This window comes from Camelus dromedarius, chromosome 3, assembly GCF_036321535.1.
Source record: "Camelus dromedarius isolate mCamDro1 chromosome 3, mCamDro1.pat, whole genome shotgun sequence".
Lineage (NCBI taxonomy): Eukaryota > Metazoa > Chordata > Mammalia > Artiodactyla > Camelidae > Camelus > Camelus dromedarius.
The window spans coordinates 51,826,088-51,850,000 of record NC_087438.1 but is presented as its reverse complement, the minus strand read 5'-3'; the positions used below and the strand labels follow the sequence as shown (position 1 = coordinate 51,850,000).

The window sequence follows — 23,913 nt, the reverse complement described above, 5'->3', positions numbered from 1 at the left end:
GAGTAGAAACTGAAATGTTTTTAGTGAAGCTATTGGAGATGAATTTTTAATTGCATATTTCTTATAATTATAAATCCAGAAGAGAGAAGTATAATATCTCAGTATTTGGGCTGATAGGATGAAGAAGAACAAATTAAGAGAATTAACTTTATTTGGAATGCAGAGGTATTGCATGGGGGGCAAGTTATTTTCTACCTTTATTAATAATAGAAAAAAGAAGTCAAACTACCTTAAGTCTTTAGGTTAATTAGATATACACTGTAAAGCTGGGACAAACAAAAGAAGATACAGGATTCGCTTTTGGAAATATTTTTTAAGCACTGTATAATTATTCTCTATTTGTAGATATAGGGAGATAAAGTTCACCTGAAGGATATAATGCCTCACAACCTTTATAATAGTGTGATTTAAAAAAAAAAAAAAGAAATTACCTTCCTATTAAATGTCTAACCTTTATTAAATTCATCCTTTTTTATTTGTATTTTAAAATGTATACTTTTTCTTTTTTTCTATGATAGCTTGAAATTTTGACAAACTTGGCAAATGAAGCCAACATTTCAACTCTTCTTCGAGAATTTCAGGTTTGTGTACAATGCTAATTATACAGTAACTTCTGAAGCATCTGTTCAAAGTTAGATACACATCTTTCTTAATTTAGATGTGTGTAATGTTATGAATAAAACAGTGATTCAAGAAGATTGACAACTAATACATTTATAAATTTTAAAGAATAAACATTAACTACAAATTTAAAATTTAAGAGAAATGGAATAGTAACCCCTTTCATGTTTTCATATCATAGGATTTGAAAGATTGGTTTATAACCCTTTGTTTGAAATTAAATAACGGTAGGGATTCTGTCTCTTTGTGCTGTCACCATCAATAGTCCATGCTCTGCACTCATGAAAATGGCTTCTTTTCTTACCTTGTTGTCCCTGTTTGATTGACATACCACTGTTTTAGACATTGTCCTCTTAGTTTCATATATAGCTCAAAAAATTGGTTTAAAATTGCTCCTATCATAATTTTTTAAATTACTGTTAATGTTTTGTTTTGCTGTATTTTAAAAATCGTTTTTGTTGAAATATGAGATGCTTCGTAGCTACACACCCCCAAAAAGTATTATTTAAAAATTACCTCATGGATCTTATGCCCTTTATGATGGAAGGTTCATCTCTGAAGACTTAGTGGTGGAGCATAGTAATAGAAAGCCTCGTATCAGTATTATGGGTTTTACATCTAGTCAGCAGTTTTCTTAACAAAACTATACCACATGCTATATGCTAATTAGAGTTTTTGTCAAATCCCAGCTTTTATTTTAAGTTATTTTGTTGCCATAATCATTCCATATGCCTGTATTAAATTTCTCTTTAGCTATATAGACATTGTGTTTCTTTTTAACTATGTGATCTTATACTTTTATCAGGAATAGTAGAGTATTATAACATGTCCATGCTTTATAATTTCATAACTGGGTTACTGCCCTTTCATGCTATATATTTTTCTAGAAAAACTCCTTGTAAAATTAGGATGTCTTGGATACCTGCTCATCTTAAATGTACATGCCAGAAAATAATAGTATCTCAAGTTTTTAACCAATAATTTATAGTTACAGAACATTGCTCATATTTGACTTTTAATTCATTTTTGTTGGTTTGCTTATTTATTTATTTTTAAGTTTTTTAAGTTTCTGTCTTTGTGTTTGCAGTTGTCCCTTTTCCTGTTGTCATGTGTGATCTGTTTTTTATGTCCTTCTGCTGTCTACTTTCTGCTTATGTCTGGTTTAGTGGGGTTGTAGGGAGTGAGTCTCAGATAATTCTGTGGCATTGTTTAGTTGTATAGAGGTGACACGTTGGACCTGTTTCAGAATATTGGTGATCCAGTCATTTCATATAATATCAGAATGTTTAATATGGTCCATTGTTTAGTCAGACTTTATAATATATTCTTTCTTCTTTTTTCCATTTTTATCACTGTCTGTATTTGTACCTTATTTCTGTGTTTATAGGTTATGTTCATAGATGTGTACATACTTATAATAACTTTATGAGTAAAATAGAGAACTTTTCTAAAAGACTCCTTTTTTTTTGAGGAAATTAGGTAATCAACTGGGAAATGGTTTTACATACAGCTAATCTTTCCTACATGGAACTAAAAGAGTTCATTTTGTTTAATTTATTTCTTTAATATTTCATTGTGTTCTTGGTACCATTTTCAATAAATTTGTGTGTCTTTTTAGATATTCTTGGATTTTCTCTTCCATTTGCCATTAGGCACCATTAAATGCATATCCTTTTTTGCATGTTAGATGAACATGGTGTCAATTCTACATTGTGTACTTGTCACTTGAGGATAAGAATCTTTTAAATAAATTTCAGTTGAAAAGAGGATTTTAAATTCCATTTATATATAATATTATGTATAAATATGCATATTAAAAGTACTTTTATTTCTGTACACAATAAAAGCTTAGTTTTTAAATTAGGGAAGTTATAACCAAAGTGAATTCCTTAGGTCTATAATAAGTAAGTGATTTATTTCTAAGTTTGTATAAATATATGGTTTATGGTGTGTTTTTAAAGCATTCTTTTAAAGAAAATCTTTTTCCAAAATGTATTTTATTTTGTTGTAAATTGAGTATTTATAAAGTCTTTATGGAAATGCTACTCACTGTAGCTATTGTATTTTACTACTGTTCAGATACCATTTTGAATGTAAAATGTTTATCAGTAGTGTATTGGTCCTTTTTCTTCTTTTCCAATTTTTAGGTTTAGTATCTCTGAAAAAGCAACCCTTTTTTCATAGATTCACAGATGCTGCTGGTTAAATGAACTGAAACCTCCAAAGAGAGAGTTCTCATCATCTCTTTCAACCTTGCACTTAAACTAATTGCTGTCTTTGGGTGACTGCTCCCCACTATCTGTATTGGAGTCATAAGCCACTGTGGCCACAGGTGAATGAACCTGGCTTGAGACTGTGCCTCTTCTGTAGCCACATTCTTTAAATGAAAAACAAAACTAAATTAAGTCAAGAATTGGACCTCCTGCTGAGCCTATAGGTGTGCAGATTATGTATTCTAGAATTCTCATGTATTGACAAAGCTTAATATCATAGGGATTCTTTTGGTCACTTGATAGTGCCAATGTATAAACTAATTGAGATAATATTTTTTAGACCTATGTGAAGAGCCAGGATAAACAATTTGCAGCAGCCACTATTCAAACTATAGGCAGATGTGCTACCAACATCTCAGAAGTCACTGACACGTGCCTCAATGGCCTCGTGTGTTTGTTGTCCAACAGGGATGGTAAGTTGACAGTTTCATTTTACTTTCAAATAATTTATCATTTGAATATTCTTGGTATGATCAGCAAATTGTAACTTCCTTTTAATTTTGCATTTTAGTTTTTCCTGTATGCCAATAGCATGATCACAATGAATAGTAACATTTTATCTTTGAAATACACACACACAGTTTTTTGTTGTTGTCTTAGTAAATTAGACAATCAACTTGTAAACAGAATTTTCTTGCCTGAACAGAACTAAGAAAATGTAATCTGTTTATTTTATTTCTTCGCCGTTGAACTACTCTCATCGTATGCTTTCCACAGAGGTTCCATTTTACTGCTTTTTAATGTCATGTAAGTCATGTACAATATTGGTTCACCTGCAGAGGGTGCTAAAAGCAGGCAAATGACTTTATAACATGAGAGGTTGCAAAGACTAGATCAAAAAAGTATGTCAGATGTGTACCTTCAGAGTTTTTTCCCAGAAATCCACCCAATAATTTTATACTCAAGATTAATTAGATTTAGAAGTCATCAACAGCTTCATGTTTTTAAGCCAGTGTCTGAACATTTTGTAAAACTGGGTAGGTAATATCCAGTGAAATACATAGTCTAGACTTCATGCTTTCTGTGGTAAAATGTCAGTTATTTCTATGATCTGGCTTTAGAATAAATGAGACCATTTGAAGAGGAAAGAAAAATGATTCAGGGGGGTAGGCTATAGTATAGCTTAAGTGATAGAACGCTTGCTTAGCATGCATGAGGTCCTGGGTTCAATCCCCAGTACCTCCTCTAAAAATAAATAAACGTAGTTACCTCCCCCCATCAAAATAAAAAAAAAATAATAATATTTTTTAAAAAATGATTCAACTTTCTCCTTTAAAATTATTTACTTAATTTAATTAAAATGAGATTAAAACAAGAGATTCTTTTTAGGAAAAGCATAATTTTCTGTGTAAAATCATTGAAATTTTTTGTGGAATTATATCTATATATAATACAGATATAATATATCTAGACACAGACATATGTGACATAGCAACCATAAGGTAAAACAATGAAATAGATTTTTTTTTTTATATTTTATGTGAAAAATAACTTTTTCCTACAACGGTTCTATTATCCCTAATTGTCTTTTCCCGCATGCATATCTCTTTAGAAAGCTGTTAGCATTGTTGTAAGTACTTCCAAATGAAAAAAAGTTGTAAGGAAATTTATCCGAAAATGAATGATCTTTATTGTGAGCATAAAATTATCAACTTTCACCTGTAAACTCGAAATATTATGATGGATAGAACATTTTTCTCCATGCAGTATTGTAATTCCAAATAAGTGGCAACAAAAATTATCATGGAAATAGGTTTTTTAAAAAATTTGACTGTAGAAGATAACTACAGAAGACAGGATGCTAAATGCCGTCCATTTTATCTATTTCTGCTTTTAACGGTAACGTTCTTTTTGTCTCTGTTTCTGTGTCACACTTTAATCACACTTTAAAATGTGAGTTTAAAAATATGTTTTCATCTTCCTGTATCTTTAGTAATGACCAAAGAAGACACACTCCAATTTGGTTGCATACAAAAAGCACCACAAATCAAAACACTGATTATCTCTTTCAAATATGAAATATATTCAAGGTTTCTCAGTTTTATATTTTGACCCCTTTTTCTCATGTGAAATTTTCAAGCTAGATTTTAAAGCAGTTGTTTCTACCTCAGCTTTGTAACACATTAGTTTCTAAAAAAATATTTTTTATTGACTTAGGTTTAAAAGATGAATATTCTGTACCCTTGTAGTACTTTTAAGGGAAGAATAGATCATTTTATAATTGGACAACAGGAGGCTAACATAACTTATAATCACTCTTCAAGGTAGAAGGATTTACTAATTTAAATACTGATACTTTACTACTTAGGCTTTTGTTTTTGGTAAATCAAAACTGTTTATAGACATGAATTTTTTTTACTGCTTTGAATATTAAGAAACTTAAATTGTTACTTTTCAGTTTCTGGTTGCATAATCATCATTAGCCTGATTCTATAACTCTTTATCGTATTGCTACACTTCTGTAGTTTGGAAATCTGGCTCAGTAAAAGTGAGCAATAAAACAAATAAGGAGAATGTTTATATTAAATCAGTAACATTAAAGAAGCTAGTGATATTTTTAACTTATAATGACCAATCGTGACAACCAAGCCCCTTTCTCTTCCTATTAAAAATTTTGCTTTTAGGAATAAATATTGTGAATAAGGCCTCTGTTTCTTTAAAATCTGTAAGATCTTTTGAGGCCCTAAGGATCTGTGACTCTGATTTTGTATTACTATGAATACCCCATCATCTCTTCCGATCATATATCTTAAAACCTCAGGGACAACAATGAGACTTCATTGTTTTTACATATATTTAATATATTCTTCTTGGACCTGTAGGGTTTTTTATTGTTTATTATTGTTGATTTCTTCCTTCTTGGCATGGATAGGACTTCTTGCCCTAAAATAATCCAGTTATCATTATGTAAGATTCACTGATAACCAGATTTCTTAAGCACCTTTAGGAGAAAGCTGCATTTCAAATGACTTAGGATAATTTAATTCCCTAGGTAATATATTAGCAAAATTTGCTTGTCTTAATAACCTTCTTAACATCTACTGTAAATTAAAAGGATTAGAACAGAGGACTATTTTTTGTTTTGTTTAGTTTTATATAATCTAGTAAGCATTTGTTGAAGACTTGAATCAGTTGAGGTATTTAGTAATTGTTGAATAGATGAATAAGAAATTCATTCAGCCTATAAATGTTTCTGCCTTTAGAGAGCTCGTAATCTAATGGAGGGAGACAGTAATATAAAACAAGTGTCCTGTAGTCTTTCTGTATTGACCAGTTACTCTGTTGCCGGCTATCTGCTTACAGGCAGAACTAGACTACCTATGTTTGAATGTTAATGTTACCTTGAATAAATTACCCAATCTCCCTGGGCTTCAGATTCCTCATTTGTAAAATGGATATAAGAGTTGACTGTACTAATCTTGAGGACCTTAAATAAAATAAACCAGTCACAGAAAGACAAACACTGAATGATTCTACTTGTATGAGGTATTAAAATAGTCAAATTCATAGAATCCAAGAGTGGAAAGGTACTTGCCAGGGGCTGGGGGTTCGGGGGAAGGGAAGTGGGGAGCTACTGATCAGCAGGCATCAAGTTTCAGTTAAGCAACATGGATAAGCTCTAGAGATCTGCTGTATGTACAACATTGTACCTGTGGTCAACACTGATGTGATGTACACTTAAAATTTTGTTAAGAGGGTAAATCTAATGTTAAATGTTCTTACCAAAACAAAACAAAAAGTTTTTAAAATAGTAGGCTGTAATTCTTAGACTGGGCCTGTTAAGTTCTGTTGAAGACAAGGAGAAAGCTGGGAAAGGTCCAGAACATAAGATCATTTTGTGCTTGTAGTGGAGTCCCACCACAGTGCTGAGGTCTTTGAAAACCACAAGGTAGTGTAAGGGAAAAGCAGGGTGGAATTACCTGAAGGGAATGAGAAGGCACCTGGGTTAGGCAGAATCCCCACCACATCCCACCCCTGCAAGATGTCCAGGTCCCGATGCCTGGAACCTGTGAATATGTTACCTAATGTGGCAAAAAGAACTTTATAGATGTGATTAAGATTCTTGAGATGGGAAGATTGTTCAGATGGGCTCAGTGTAATCAAGAAAGTCAGATGTCAGAAGCAGAGGTTAGAGTGATGCCATTGCTGGAAGGGGACCTTGAGCCAAGGTATGTGGGCAGCCTCTAGAATTTGGAAAAGGCAAAGAATGGATTTTCCTCCAGAGCCTCCATAGAGAACTTAGTCCTGCTGATACCTTGATTTTAGCTCCATAAAACTTGTGTTAACTTCTGGCTCCAGAACTGTAAGCTGCTAAATTTGTGCTAATCTGTAACAACAATAGGAAACTAAGGTAGCACCAAAGGATAAACAGTGCCAAACTTATTTCACCTATAGCCAACACTGCCTCCACATGTGCATAATTAAAAGTATACAACTTTAAAATTTTCACTTAGGCTAGTTTTGCAATAATACATTTTAAAAATATAAATTTTTATACTGTGGCTTCTTTAAAACCACACTTAGACCATACTTTACCTTACATGGTAATTGCTTACATAACCACATAATGTTTCCTAGTAGAGTGCAAATTTGATGAGGGCAGAGTCTCATTCTGATTTATCTTTGTTTTCCTCATGGCTCCAAGAGGTGGTCTTTATAAAAGTAATACCTGCCCATAGTAACATAGAACATTAGAGGTAAAATAGTATATATTCTGGTTCTGAGTTTGAATTTTGGACAAAGTCATATATTCCAGTTCATCTCTCTTTCTTCATCTTTAAAATGATGATAATGAGGTACCTACCATATGGTATTGTAAGAAGAAAAAGAAATATGATACCATTTTATAAACTAAAACATTATGCAGTATTAATTTATCATTCCCATGGAGAAAGGGGGGGGGTGTGTGTGTACATATATCTAGTTTGAAATACGTATGTTTAATGATGATTAATAAAAATTTTGCTTATATTCTTCAAGGGAGCTAGATAAGAAAATACTTTTCAGAGGAAAAGAGAAACAGAACACAAATCATGGTATATTTCTAGTATAATATTAAAATAAACCTGTATAGTGTATGCCCAGGGAATCTCTAATATTCATGAATCCCAGTTTATAAAAAAAAAAAAACCATAATAAGTAAAGGCAGTTTTGTTGTATTTCTTTGACATCAGTAGCATTAGTAATCGTTTATATAAGATTTATTCCAAAGGTCAGGTGCTCTGGCTAGTTTATTAAATTTCTCTACTGGTGCCACCAAAAACGTAATTCTGGACCAGTGATTAGCCACTTCAGTGTGATCTCAATCTCAGAATCCCAATTTGAGGATCTGCTTTCTCGAGCCACTCTTAGTACCAATTACTGTTTTAGTTAAGGCCCTGGCAAGAAACAGATGATACACTTAAAAGGGATGACTTAAGAGAATTTAATGAAGGAACTATTTATAAAACGTGAGCTTGTAAAATGAGTATAACCCAATAAAAAAAGTTTATATATAAAAAAAAAAAATTTAAAAGAAAAAAAACCATGAGCAGAGTTAAGGGACTCCAACAAGGTATGATGTTACACCCTGGGACTAGCAGGCCAGCAACCGTGAGAAGCCCTTACCATCTCTAGAATTGAAGGGAAGGGGTTTGAGGAGTGGAGGCAGTTACCAGATCCTGCAGGAGACCCGTAGGAGCTGAAACCTTCGTTAGAGACATGTGAGCATTGCCAGGGAGGCCTGGCAGGAGAGGGATTCAGGATAATAAATATTCATTCCTGCCCCCAGATCTCCTGCTGGTTCTTCCTATTGGTTAAATATAGCTGGAAGTTAGGGGCAAAGGAGTCTGGTTGATGCTGTCCACAGAGGTCAGCCTCTAAGGGCACATAGTTGGACCAAGAAAGACAGAGAGTGGATTCATGCATCAAAATGGAGATAGTTTAGCTCACAGGCCCTCTCTTTCTGGCTCTGAAGTCCATGCTATTTCTATAGTAACATCTTTCCTGCTACTAATAATTCTTACTACTCACTTTTCTGGACATGTCACTTCAGGAATTTTTTTTTAAGTTTGCTATTTTCTTTAGAATTGAAAAAAATGTTAATTAGATTGTAGGTGTTTGATTTACCACTATATAATTGGTAGGAATCAAAGAGCTATTTGAGAGCTGTGGTTAAAAGCCAAAGATACTTGAACATTATGGTGATTACATAGTCTTACCTCACTTTGCTTTTCTGAATTAAAGAAGCTGAGATTCGAAAGGAATATCAGAAGCTAGGGGACACAAAAGGAAGTTAGAAATTAAAGTATAGGCTTCTAGTTCAGATGAATGTTCACCCAAAAAACTTAGAAGTACACTCATGGTTATAGTTTTCACCCTAGTCATTTAAGACATATAGAATGTTTTGCTAATTTAAATTTACATTTTACCAAAAATAATGCATTTGAATTGCATTACACACATTTAATGAATAATCTGATTTTTTTTCCAGAAATAGTTGTTGCTGAAAGTGTGGTTGTTATTAAGAAATTACTGCAGATGCAACCCGTACAACATGCTGAAATTATTAAACATATGGCCAAACTCTTGGACAATATCACTGTGAGTACCAATTAAGAGATCTTTGCTTTGAGTACCAATTCAGCTGAATTCTATTCAGTAAATTATAGTTTTGTTAAAATAAATGGACATACTAGAGTATAAGGTGAAGAGAGCTGAACATCTAGATTCAAATCCTTGTTCTAAGATTCTGCACTGTTGTGGAAGGGAATCACAAAACTGGAAAGAGGGAAGGATAGGATAAATATTGCAGTATTGCATTGGAATTGGAAATACCAGTGTGAACTTCATGGGTTTTTGGATAGATATCTAGATGTGTTTGAGTGTATATGTGCTTGTATGTGTATGTCTACGCACATTTGTAGGTACACATGTGCATGCATAGATGAGTGTACAAACATCTCTTTCCCAGTGTCTGCTCTGTCACTTACCAGCTCCATGTCCTTACATTAAAATCTCTGTACTTCACTTTTCCCATCTGTAAAATGGTGAGAGTGGAAGAACCTGTGTCATTGTAGGTATTGCCTTAGTGAACGTATGTAGAGCTCCAAGAACACTGCCTGGCACATAGCACTGTGTGTTAGCTGTTACTGTTATTTGCATCCTATTTCATTTTCTTCTTCCCTTTAGAACTAAAATTTTTGGAAGAATTACCTGAAAGCAATTTTATTTCCTTACCTTCAACTTTTCAACCCATCACAGTCTGATTTTGGCTCTCCACCACTCCACCAATTCTGCTTTTCCAAGGTCACTATCTGCTTTTCATTAAATCCAGTGGATTATTTGCTGTCCACATCTTTCTTGATCCTTCATTAGCATTTGATTTTGCTGACCACCTCTTCCCTTTTGAAACATTCTCTCTCCTTGGCTTCTGTCTGATTTTTCTTCAAACCCTTCTCCATTGTGTTTGTCCTTTACTCTGCAGTCCTTGGAATGTTGGTTTGACAGCTAATGTTCTATAACTAGAGGAGTTGTAGTTTAAGGGAGTCAGTATATTACAATCAGCCCTTATATTTGCAGGTTTTGCATCCATGGATTCAGCCAACCACTGATGGAAGTTTCCGTCTGAGATTGGTTGAATCTGTGTAGCAAAAACTGGGAATATGGTGGGCTGACTGTCTATTTATTGAAAAATAAATTTGTGTGTAAGTGGACCCATGCAGCTCAAACCTGTGTTGTGCAAGGGTCAGCTGTATTTCCTTGTTTGAAGATGAAGTAATCTATACTGAGTCTGTTCAGAGGGATCTTACTTGTGTAGTTAAAAGTAATAGATGGCTAGGTTTGGAGCCTACCAGTCAGGACCCATTTTTAATCTCCCTGGTGGCAAAGTTTTCTTTCCTTCAGTGTGTTATTAAAGCTTGCAGAGCAGTTACACATTTATCTTAAGGCTAAGAATAACACTCTCAGGGTTCACTTAGCATCTGATCTTCCACCACATCCTCACCAGAGAGTTCTTTGTCTTCATATCTACTCTTACTGTTGATTAATAATCAAAGTCAGGACTTCTTATAAAGATTGTATATGAGAGGTTAAGAGAGTGGATATGAAAACCAGATGACTTGGGTTCAAATTTAGTCTCTACCTTTTACTAGCTTTGTGAACTTAAGCAAGCTACTTGACTCTCTGCTCCAGTTTTCTCCTCTGTAACAATAGGATAGATGTATTGTGAGGAATAAATGAGTCAACATATATGAAACACTTAGAACAGTGCTTAGTGTGAGCTGTTATTATGATCATGGCTATAGTTAAAGTTTTTGAGGAAGACACACTTGATAAGATTTAAATTTAGTAAGCATTCTTCTGGCTCCTTTTATATTGTGCTTATTTGTTTAACATAACTCCTATAGTGCTAATTATATGTCAGGCAGTATTCTAAGCAACTTAAAAATATAAATCATTAATTTTAATAATAACTCTGAAAGGTAGGTTCTGTTGGTATTCTGATTTTCTCATAAGAGAAAACTGAGGCACAGGTAACTTGCCTAAGGTCACGTTGCCAGTAAGTTTGCTTTCTTAGCCAATACATCATACTATATCTGTCTTCCATTTCTAGTCTGTTTCTCTTTTGTGTTCAATTCATTTGCCTTCTCACCGACCTGGTCAGGATTTTATTGTTGTTTCCTTTTGATTCCCCAAAATTATTGACAAATTTGGCATTAGGTTGGTCCATATTTGCACATATGTAGAACAGATGTTTGATATTATTGTCAGTGATCTGTTGATAGGAGATGAGAGGGTAAACCTTCTCAAGTCTCCTGAGATAGACATCCAGGATCCCTTTGTATCAAGCATCAAATTTCAGTCGTAGTTTTAGTCATTGTAACAATCACAAATACTCGTACCCCTGTTTAGACACCTTCTAGAGAAGGGTTACATCTTCTACTGTGAACCATTTTTATTGTAAGCAAGAACTAATGACCCAAAGCAGGGCACTCTAGATAGGGGAAGACAAGAATAGAGATGCATACATGAGTGTATGTATAAGTTTATACACATAATTAAGTGTATAAAGATAGACTAGGAATGTCTAACAGAAGTGCTAAATGCAAAAGAAGGGGCATGATATAATGGGAATTCTAATAACCTAAAACTGAAAACATTGAAGAATCTTAGAAAACATAGGGGTAGGAAGGGATGGGGGCAGAATAAAAGTGTTTTGAAGGTCTCATGGGAGGAAGGCAGTGGAGGGAGGTGAAATTATTTTAGTATTCTCACCTTGTGTTTAAAAAGTAGTAAGGAGAAAATAGATTATCTCGGGGTGAAAATAGTGGGTTTGGGTGGGGGAAATAGTTAATATCTTGTTTATAAGGAATGGTGGAGAAATATGTGTCTAGTTATGCGAAAAAAAGAGGAGTTCTGTGTTCCCAATCATCTTGTGCAGAATTTAGTTAAAACTTGTGCTCTTAAAGTTGTTCTGGTCTTGTTAAAAAGGAAGAGGCAAAGACAAGGGAGCGGTAGGGCTTCCAGGTGAATGTAGCTGCTTATACACGAAACCTGTGGCAGTGTATGAGACTCATATCAAGCAAACCTCAGACTTTCTTGGAAGAATTTGTTGTGTTTGACTATGTCCCTGTGTGAGGCTTCGGAAAATTTTTGATTGCATCTACTTTCTAACAGTTGTTGGAATATTAGCCAAGTAAATGCTTTTTTACAGACCTATATAGCAAAGCCTGTTTTTTTTTGTTTGTTTGTTCATTTTGTTTTTTATGCTTTTGTCAGACAGAAGATAACCATTAGTGGAACACAAAAGTATGGTGGGAATTCTAAATCCACTAAGGGAAAAAAAGAAAACAGAAATGTAAAGTAAATAAATAATTTTAAAAATTAAAATGGAAGAGTTACAATCAAGAAGTAAAATGGAAGAGTAAAAGTCAAATATATCCTACTTTGAATGTGAATGGACTGAATTCTCTCATTAGAAGACAGACTTTCAAACTGGAATGAAAACCAAAAGCTAGATAGATGCCATTTATAATTAAAACACCATCATCAAAATGATAAAAGTTGAAAATAAATAAGTAAGGTAAGAAATATTAAGTGAATATGAACAAGAATGTAAGATTTTAAATTAATTAAAAGCATTTAACAGGATAAAATAAAATATTATAAAATGAAAAAAGAGGCCAATTTACTAAAAAACTAAGAAGCATAAACCAAATGCACAAAAAATATGGCAACCAAATAAATATGTAAGGAAAAAATCTATTGGAAATGCAAGGAGAAGCTGATAAAATACAGTTTTGGTAGGTGACTTTAATATGCTTTTCTCATAGTAGATATACCTAGGAGATTTTAAGTAAGATTTAGATGTAAGGACATAGAAAAACTAAATAATAGAATACTTTATTTAGTAAATATAGCTAAAATTTCATATCTCTTGAAATAGATAATACCCACTTTTATGGATATATCCATAGAACATTTACAAGAAATCATGTATTTGGATGTAAAGTAAACTTAAAGCTTTTATGTTTTTTAACCTTAGGCAATAACATAAGAATTAACTAATACAAAAAGCTTTCAGACAAGTTATGAAGTAAGAAATATACTTTTAGATCAGAAAAATTTTAAAGAAAAAAATGAAAACTTCAAAAAAAAAAACAGAAAAAGAAAACATTTTATTTCAAAATGTGTGGCACATGACTAAAGCTGTAACTGCCACCCTTTTTAAAGTAAAGAGACCAAAAATAAAAGAATTTGGTGTTTGTCCTAAGATATTTGAATGAAACAAAGTGTAAAAACCTGAGAGGTATCAAAGTTGATTTGTAAAATAGAATACCAAAAAAAGATAGTTGAAATTGATAAATACATCTTAAATCTGGTCCTATGGAAAGATAATAAAATAGAAAACCCCTCCTGATTCTGATAAGGTGGAGAGAAAGCAAAAGTCGACAAATTGGGACTGTGATATAGGAGAGATTAAAATAATTACAAGACAATGATATGCAATTCTACAGAAAAATTTGAAGTTTTGGAGAATGAAAAGTTGATAAAGAATTGTTGCTATTTACACATCGCAGGAACCTGCAGTGCTTGAAGTGGGACAAGGAAGAAAAAAGCAAGACAGATGGTGATGCAGAACCCTAAAAATGGTCAGGGGTGGAGGCACAAGTTATTGCAGAAGAATGAGGTGAGGGAGGTAGCTGACAGTAGCTCCAAAATCAGGAAAGGGGAGTTACTGAGTCCCCAGAATCTCTGCTCCAGTCAAGAGACCTGTTCACATAAGAACAACAGCCAAGTAGAAAAGAAATCAGGGCTTTATTAAAATGCCCAGGAACCTGATGACACTCAAATGGGAGCAAGTGATTCTAAAATTGAGCCTGAGAGCTTTAAATGAGACCTCTTTCTTCCTGAATCTCTGCCTATTTCACCTAAATCCTGGACCCCTGGATTTTAGAAAGAGCCTGTCTTACCAGTGTCAGAGGACAAGAGGACACGATTGAGCACGTTTTCCCACAGTGCCTAAGCCACTTTCTCTGGACAGAATCCTGGGCTCATGGACCCTCTCGGGTGAGAGGAACAGAACTGACAGCCAGACCTCCTCCCACCCTGGCCACCTTACTTATCCATAAAACCACAGGTGAAAGGAAGTGGAAAATGCCCCCACGTGCATGAGTGTGGGAACAGGCAAGAGGAAGGTCTGGAACAACCCTGGAGAAAAGGGGCTGGCTCTGAAGAAGCTGCAGGAGGCCTGAAGTGTGCCATTGCACAGTGTGGCGGAAGAACAGGGACAAAGGAGAAAGCTTTCATTTGATGAATGAGTAAACAAGACCCAGTGAGGTGAAGTTGTTTGTCTCCAAGATACGCATGATCAGTCTGGGACCAGAACCAGTCTCCTTGCCCTGCTGGCCAGTGTTCTCCCTAGTATATAGCACACTCATTGTCTCTGCCCAGTGGCCATGGTGAACTCTGACAAGCTATGAGATGTTGGGCAAGTTTCTTAATTCCTTTGTGCCCCAGTTTCCTCATATATCAAGTGGGGATAATGGTAGAGCCTACTTCGTAGGGCTTTTGTGATAATTGACTGAGAAAACAGGTAAAGTACTTAAAAAAGAGTGCCAGTAAAATATGGTAAAAGCTCAATAGATGTTTGCTATGTAGTTTTTTTTAAGAAGAGAACATAGATGTTATCATATTCAAGACTTTGATTCCATTTGTTATTTAGTAAATGGTATAGTTGAAAATCTGAAAACTAATATTTAAATTAATTCTATTTAAACATTTTATTTATACTGAATAATTTACGTGATGGTACAGTCACCTTACATGTTCTAACTGTTAATATTTTAACCTTTGAAGTAGCCTTCATTTGTAGTAAATACTGCTTTTGAAACAAAGCTCTTTCAGAATAAAATGCAGACTACTCAAGGGTTGTTATAACAAGGTTTCACATGTTTAATGGGACAGGTGAGGATTTCATACCCTAAAAGGACAGTTGAAAGATTTATTTTGTAAAGACTCCTGAGCAAGCCTGAAGTGATGCTTTATGTACTCCTTGCTCAGGTGCCTCACTTAATGCCAGCCATTTCACAAGTTAACTACACTTGCCCTGCCACCCCCACTTAATTCACACTTAAGTGTTTTAATGCTTATCGAGTCCAGATACGGAATATTGGATCTGATTTGCTATTTGTATGCAGTTTGCTTAGGTGTCTACTGATTTTGGCTTTGACATTTAAATAAATAAAATTGATGTTTTTACAGGATTTATTTTACACTGTTGCGTCGTGCAGTGAGCTGGTATTGTAACACAATAGCTTTTAAATTGAACTGCTCACAGTGTGATCTGTAACGTCTTTCTAGATGTCTTTCTATAACTGCTGTGGTCAGCTAGGAAACATTACTCGTTTTTGCAAGCAAGTTAATGGGTTAAAATGGCGGTGGAAACTGCCTTCTGGTAGAAGGTTTAAAAAGTGCACTTAACCACTTGCTCAGGGCATTTAGAATAAAGAATCAGGCAAAGTCATTTACAATCCAGTTTGTCTTTGAAAATACTGAAAAGCGAGGTTCATAATGAAAGTATTATATCATGTGCGTACATGTGTGTTATTAGTTTGGCTTTAGTTCAGTATTCCTATTTATTCTGTGGTTGAAGAGACTGTGGAGAACAAAAAGCGACTAATTTTCTTAACTTGCTCTTTTTTCAGTTGCTTCAGATCTTTGAAAATAGTGGCCATGGATTCATAGTATCAGTCGTGTGCAAATAAAAGTCCTATAACTTAATTGGGACAGAAAGGGAGGGCTGGAACCTGAAAATTTTATGATTCTAATTCCAGCCAAAGGCCCAAAAACATTTGGATTTGTCAGTTTTCTAAGCTTTTTAATGCCATCACTGAAAGATTGGTATTAATATCTTATATCAATACTATTTCTTTCTGTGGAGAAGTTTTCTAAGTTTTCTATATGTCTACTAGAAATTTGATTACCTTAGTTCTAGAACCTCTGAATATTACCCTGGCCCCCAACACCACCACCCTACCAACCACCACCCTGAGATTTTCACTTTGAGCATTAGAACTTACTGATTTTTAATTTTTTAAAGAGATATATTCTAAATGTATGCATTATGAATGTTCAGAGTATTTAAATATTATTTTAATCTTAGTATATTAATGAATAGGAATATAAACAATCTCTTAGTCCTTTTGGGGATTGTCTTTTTAATTGCCAAAAAAAATTAAAAAGTATGTAACCAGAGGAAAATTACTTGAAGTGGGGTAATAGATTGTGATATGTCATAGAATTCTAATTTTTATACTAGCAATATATAATAAAATACTGAAGAAAAATAAATCTAGCATAACTGAAATCTGAGGTTGCCCATATATTCTTATTTAGAGGTACCTTTCATTATGGCAGGCAACTTCAGTTGCTTCATACTGGAAAATTTAATGTACCACTCAATTACTATTCTTTAGCCCAATTTAAAATAATAGATTGGGAGTAAGGTCTTAATGCAGTGTAACCTTTGGAACATTAGAAATAGCCTCTTTCTATTCAGAAATCAGTACACATTAAGGGTATCCAGTTTTACCATACTGTGTGAATAGATCTGTAACAGCATTTAGTATTTCACTATTACTTGTACTTAGTACTTACACTTATTACATAAGTGTACTGATTTCTTCCCTCTTACTAAACTTGTTCTAATATTAAAGATGATGCTGTTACGATATTTGAAAATGTATACTTGATTTTAAAGTTTTCTAATGACCTCATTCTGATTCTGGCGAAAGACCCAACTTAGTGGTGTCTTAGTAGTTTTACATTATTTCATGAAATGGGTGTTTGAAGGAATTTGAGGTGGTAGATACTGTGATAAAATTCTAGCTGTGCAAAGGTCCTTCTTGCTCCTTTAACAGTGACACTGTGTACAGCTGTGAAACTATGATGAAAACATTAGGACTTTATTTGAGACACTGGAGAGGACTTCAGGAAGAGTCTTCTCTCTTGTTAGATGCTGCCTCCTCTTGATGATAGCTGTGGGCTTTTTCATCTATTATAGAAAGCACATTTTCTGTAATAGGTGAAAATGTTCACAGAAACTAATTTACATACTCTTTCAAATTCCTTTTGGAATAGAGGAGGATACAAATAAACAAATAGTAATAGAACTAATTTGCATATTCTGAATAAAATGTTGGTCTTAATGGTGCTGGTGGAAGATTTCCAATTTGTAGCAGAACATTTATGTTTAAGAAACAAATTAAAATTGACAATTTATAATTAAACTGACTATACTTCAAAAAATATATAAAAAAGAAACAAACCATATGGAAATGTACTTTATTAAAAGTATATATATAAATGGCAAAATGCAATATTGGACAAATTTATTTTTTCCCTATTTTCTTTTGTTGATAACCAAATAATAGATGAGCATTCATGATTTTATAAGCAAGCCTTGGTGATTTTGTCAGTTTTATTTATTTCAGTGCTTTAGATACAGATACATAGAGGACAATAACAGTTTTGGTTTGGAAACATTGTCTTTAATGGGTGTATTCTTTTTTCTGTATTACCCGTGGATTCTCAAAACGTGGTTTGCAGACCACCTGTCTCAAGAATCATCTGTGATGCTTCATAAAGCATGGATTCCTAGGCCCCATCCGAGAGTTACTGTCTTGGAACTGATACCAAAACCCTACAGTTTTAGTCAGAACCTTAGATAATTTTTACGGGCATTGAGTTTTGTGAAGCAATGCCTGAGAGCAGAGGTTGACAGACTTCTGTAAATTACTGGATAAGTAAATATTTTCAGCCTTATGGTCTTTGTTGCAACTGCTCTTCTGCTCATATGGCACAGAAGCAGCAACAATGGTGAACAGTTGGCATAGCCAGCCAGATTTGGCCCAAGAATTTGCAGATCTCTGATAGCATCAAGATTCTAGACCAATGATTTTTCCTTTATGAATCTTTTCTAAGCATTATCTCTGAAATCAGTTTTAATGAGATTTTCTGGTAACTGAAGAAAATTCGTAAATAAAAGAGCACTTCCTGGATATACATTAAATGAGTTAATAGATGCAAACAGCTTTATAGCATTTAAAGCCTTTTCTATGTTAATATTAAGAAGAGTATGATTATCTTATTTATAATACTTGTTTTTAATCGTATGTAATCTGCTTGTAATATTAGGTGCCTGTGGCTAGAGCAAGTATCCTTTGGCTGATTGGAGAAAACTGTGAACGGGTTCCTAAAATTGCCCCTGATGTTTTGAGGAAGATGGCGAAAAGCTTCACTAGTGAAGATGATTTGGTAAAACTGCAGATTTTAAATCTTGGAGCAAAATTGTATTTAACCAACTCCAAGCAGGTAAGAGATTAATCCTTAGTCTACCTATGTGAAATCTACTTTCCTCTTTGCTCTAATCAAGCAGCTAAGGTCTAGACATTCATACATTAGTCTGCCTGTTCAACAATTACTAGGTGCCTATTTCTTTAAGGTTCTACTTCAGATAGTGGTGTAAAGAGATGACATTTTGGTCTACTAGAGGATAAAAACATTAAAAAAAAAAAAGAAATAGTTTGTGGTCAGTGCTATAATAGAAATGTTACGATACAGTGGGACTCCAGAAGAGAAAGTTATTGAAGGTCAGAAATAGAAGGAGGAGAGAGGTCAGGGAAAGTTTCATAAACTAGACTCTTGACTAAGGGCTGTGAGGAGTGCTTTACTATACAGAAGAAGGAAAGAGGAGAGCAGGGGGTCTGAGTCATGGAACAGCTTGGTGCTTTCTGGAAAGCTAAAGCTCAATCTGGAAGGTAGGCAAGGCCAGGATTTGGAGTGGCAGGTGCTCACAACCTTGTCCTCCATGCGAAGGGGAAAGCATTAAACATTTTTCAGTAGTTGTATATAATTGACCAGATTTGCAGTTTAGAATATTCATTTTTTAAGTCAGATGACTTCAAGGAACTGTTGGTAAGAGGAATAGCCTCTGTGTATAAAATATATAGCACCATCTCTATGTGAAAAATAAGATCTTTCTCATTCTTCTTCCTGTATTGAATAGCTGACCTCTACAGGTGGAGGACTTAATCTGATCAGAGAGTCAGGGAAAGGATTTTTGCTCATTTGCTGCTAGGCCTTTTAGTAGGCTTTATGCTTTGTGTCCTGTCTCTGTTTTTCTTTCTGGCTCTTACTTAGCCTCTCTGATTTTACCCCCTCTTTCCTTCTCTCTGACTCTGTTCTGGTGTCCCTCCTTCTCTAAAACTCTTTCTTCCTTGGTATCTCTTTGACACCCTTCACGTACACACTGCCCACCCCCATTGACCGCAGTCTAAAGCCTCTGCCATTCTCTCCTCTCCCTCTTTTTTTTGTGTTTGCCGTGTATCTGTCTATACGTGTCTCCCTCTCTTTCTGCCTTCCCATGGGCCACGCTCATTCTTCAGTAAGCTGATAACATGCCTCAGGTTGATTCCTCAGAGCCATTTCTGTGTGGTTTCAGATTGTCTTCATCCCTAATTGTGATATGAGTTATCTTACAGCTTTTGCTGATTGGTATACAAAATTTGTGAACAAATAATTGCAAGTATTTTGAGCATATTTCTATTATTTAGGTTTTATCTTTACATTTTAAGTCAGTCTTTGAAAGGAGTCAGTTAATCATTTCCGAGTGTTGTGTAGATTAATACATGCAATGAGTTACTTTAAGAAACTGAGCAAAAAAAAGAAATCTATGTTTGCTGTTGAGTTCCTTGTTTACTGATAAAAAACACTTTGTTAGCCTGACACTCTGTTTTCACTAAGTCCATGCAGTGTTGTCAAAGTTAACTTAACACCTAGAATATTATGATTGTTATGACTATCATAACAATGGTTTGGCTGCTTTAAATAAATCTAGCTTATGGATTATCATAAAAGAAAAAGAAAACAAAATTAGTATGTTAATCAAGACTGAAAGTGGTTTTGCAAAACTGAGTGAATGTTCTGTCCTTGGCCCTCTTCTTTGGAACTGTAAGTAACCAGTAATGGAAGATAGTGCTTTGTGTTCAGAAACTGTAGAATGGATTCCATGTCTTTTTATTAAGTGAATTTGAAGATAACATAGTTTGCACTCAGATTTTTTTTTCTTGAACTTTATTACTCACTGAAGTTTTGGAGCTCGGTTATTGAAGTGTTGTATATTTTAGTGATACTTCTAGATACTCAGTAGACTGCACCACCAGCTGATGAGAACATAGTGATATTTAGAAAATATAGCAAATTTTCGCATATACTTTTATACAACTCATTGCTTTTTTAAATATTGTATTTATTACTGTATTATTTAATTATTTTATTTTAGTGGGGGGTGGTAATTAGGTTTATTTATTTTTAGAGGAGGTACTGGGGATTGAACCCAGGTCCTCATGGGTGCTAAGTATGCGCTCTACCACTTGAGCTATACCCTCCCACTGCAACTCATTGTTTATAAATGATTAAATATAAAAATAGATGAATGAAGGTATTCTGTAGGGCTGTATTCTATTCTGCAGTTTCTCATTTCTCAAGAAAAGGATTTGAGAGAATTCATACATGAAAATTAGCATTAAAGAATGATTTTTAAGTACCATCAATTTGACAGTGTTTTTAAGTTGTATAATTCATAACTCATTGGATATGAGACAGAAACTGAAATGATTACTTTCACCTGCATATAAAAAGTTGTTTTCTATACATATTTATTTTAGCCATCTTTAAAACTGAACTAGGGAAACCAGGTTTAGCACATTATGTTCATTTGTATGCCCAAGGAATAATTGAATAATAAACTTTTTTAATATCTCAAAATCTTTTTACGTAGTGTAAAAAAGAATTAAAAATTTAGTCAACAGTCTGCTTTTGGTATGGTTGAAAAAGCTCCTACCAGACAACTATAAACTCTGGAAAAATACAAAAAGTAAACAATTGCCTGGCATCTCAAAGAGTACGTAAAAGTAGGAAGAGTCTGAAGGAGAATTGACACGTGAAAGAAGAGAGTGGCACAAAGTGAATTTCCCCACTTGTGTGGCTTTTATCCTGATACATTTGGCACTATGCATAGAGGCTAAAACTCCGGAGGAAACCCAGAGTCCTTCTGGCCTGAGGAAGTAGAGGACAGACAGAGTTTAGGAAAACAATTTCCAAAGATGTTGGAAAGTTAAGGGGGGATTCTAGAAAGGAGAAAGCCAATGCGGAAGCCTCAGTATCTGCAAATAACTCTACTGAAGTCTCTGGCTTACCCCCAAACCACACATGTGTAGGATGGATTCAGAGCAGCACAGTTAAGAATAAAGAAACTGAACTGGAATTTGAACAGCACTAAAGAGATGAAGTCCGTAATTGCCTGCTGAAACAAACACAAACAAAAACCAGTATTCATTGTAGGATATAACAACATCTCTACAATATACATTTATAATGTCCAAGATAAATCCAAAATTACTCAACGTAAGAAGCACTAGAACAGGGAATTATTGTTTAAGTAGTACAGAATTTCACTTTGTGAAGCTGTAAAATTTTCTGGAGATTGATGGTGGTAATGGTTACGTAACACTGTGAATGTACTTAATGCCACTGAATTGTACACTTATAATTTTGTGATGACCTATTATAATATTTGAAGAAGGCTATTGTTTGAACAAATATTTACCAGTTTATTACTTGTCAGAGAATTTAGGTAAACATATGATACCCATATTTTGAGAAGTTTTTAAAATAGTGAATTCCTCAATATTTATATAGCATTCTCCCAAAGTTCATTTTTCCTATGTCACAGGGACTTATAGTTAATCCAAAGAGAAAGTAGTTGTTGTAAGTAGGGTCTGGATAGTACTGGCCATTAGTTGGTACCAAAAATAACTCCTTAAATCTAAGCAAGAAAATTAATATGAAATAAAAATTTAATAGTCATATTAAATATTTCTTTTATTTAGGGTACATTGTATTATTCTCTTTGCTTGTCTTATATAATTTGATAAATAAAACCTACTTAAACATACTATTAAATGTTCCATCTGTTTTTGGATTGAGCCTTTGGGCACATTAAAATGCCATGATTGTTTACGTGATCATGTCTATTTTCTTTGTGACCGTTGCCCAGGACAGATCTTATATATTGTCTGTTGTCTCATTGTTCCATCCAGTTTAGGATATAGCGCAAGTTCTTCCTTTTTAATGATAGAGTGTCATTAGTAATTGCATTAAAATAAGACAGAGTAAGTTTGTAGACTTCTACGTTGTATTTCGAACCTCTGCTGTGGTTTTGTCTAGTGGCCTTTAAGATACAAGTGCAGGGAACAGAGATTTCATTTTAAAATGTGAAACATTTAAATCAGAAAGACTTTCCGTCTTTCTTTTCCCAACTTTTTTGAGATGTACCATGACTAACCTCTCCCTTTCAGAGCAGCGTGTAGGATGTGTGCTGATAAAGTGAAGTGTGCCCTGACGAATGGTGTGAAAAGCTAAGTCCTTCGCTTTGCCAGCGGTGGTGACATAAGTGTTTAAGTGTTCTATCTGATGGTAACTTGATGTACCGGCAAGTTACGCCATGTCCTGTACAAAGCATGAAGCTCCCAGCTGTCAGTTAGTGGAGCCAGAGGAAAACATGGGAAGTTAGGGGTTGGTTGTAGGTGAAATATGTGCAGGAGATAAGAGACAGAACAACCTTGCTGTACATCATTAAAGAGAGTGGTCGGAGTGCTCTCACTACAGTAGTTTTGTCATTTATTGTGTACTGTAAATCTAAAACCTATTTATTTTATTATTTGGAAGTTCTTTTATTTTGTTAGAAATCCAGCAGCAATAAATTCTTTAAAATGGAAGTGTGTATTTAATGAAAAATGAAGTTCCAAATTTCTGTCTCATTACTTACCATGTGCAAAATGTTGTCAGCATTTACCGTCCACTATGACAATCATGGTGATATCACTGACCACACAACAACCAGAAAATAAGCAAATTTGCTAAAACAGGATCAGTGTCTATTTAAAAAGTTAGGAGTTATTTTAGGAAGATTGTGCCTCAAGATAACAATTAAATATATAGAGGTGCTGAATATGTTTACATACCTCTCTGTGAAACATAATCTCATGTAGATCAAATAGCTCTTTTTTAAAAATTAATTTTGTTCGTTTTTCTACCCAAGTTTTTTTGCACATATGAAAAATGAAGCAGTAACAGTTAATGTATTAGCTCCATTAGCGGAAAAAGGACCTAAATGATGCTAGTTTTCAAATAGAAAATCAATTAATTTCAATAATAGTTCAACCATTTTTACTCAAAGCTTTTATATGTTTATTCTGTCAGTGTAAATGAAATCAAAGTAAAGCTTTTGGAACTGTATTCTGTCAAAATCGCTGTAAATGCTATTGTAAATTTAAAAGTGCCAACATGGATGGTAAAATTACTCTTTTTCGCTGAGTGGATGTTGTCATGGTAATATCAGTGTTCTTATTAATTAAGAAAACTATGGAACAAATATTTTGGGGATTGATTGTGGTCCATGTAAACTCACTCTACT

At 34.1% G+C, this 23,913-nt stretch overlaps 1 protein-coding gene across 1 annotated transcript in view; it reads left to right on the top strand.

Moving 5' to 3' along the window:
* The window catches only part of AP3B1 (adaptor related protein complex 3 subunit beta 1), a 219,960-nt gene that overhangs the window by 102,938 nt on the left and 93,109 nt on the right, over window positions 1-23,913 (top strand). The window contains exons 12-15 of the mRNA XM_010975029.3: window positions 519-581; window positions 3,175-3,307; window positions 9,367-9,476; window positions 18,573-18,749. Of these exons, the coding sequence (XP_010973331.2) occupies window positions 519-581; window positions 3,175-3,307; window positions 9,367-9,476; window positions 18,573-18,749 (483 nt within the window). The remainder of the gene's footprint in view (window positions 1-518; window positions 582-3,174; window positions 3,308-9,366; window positions 9,477-18,572; window positions 18,750-23,913) is intronic.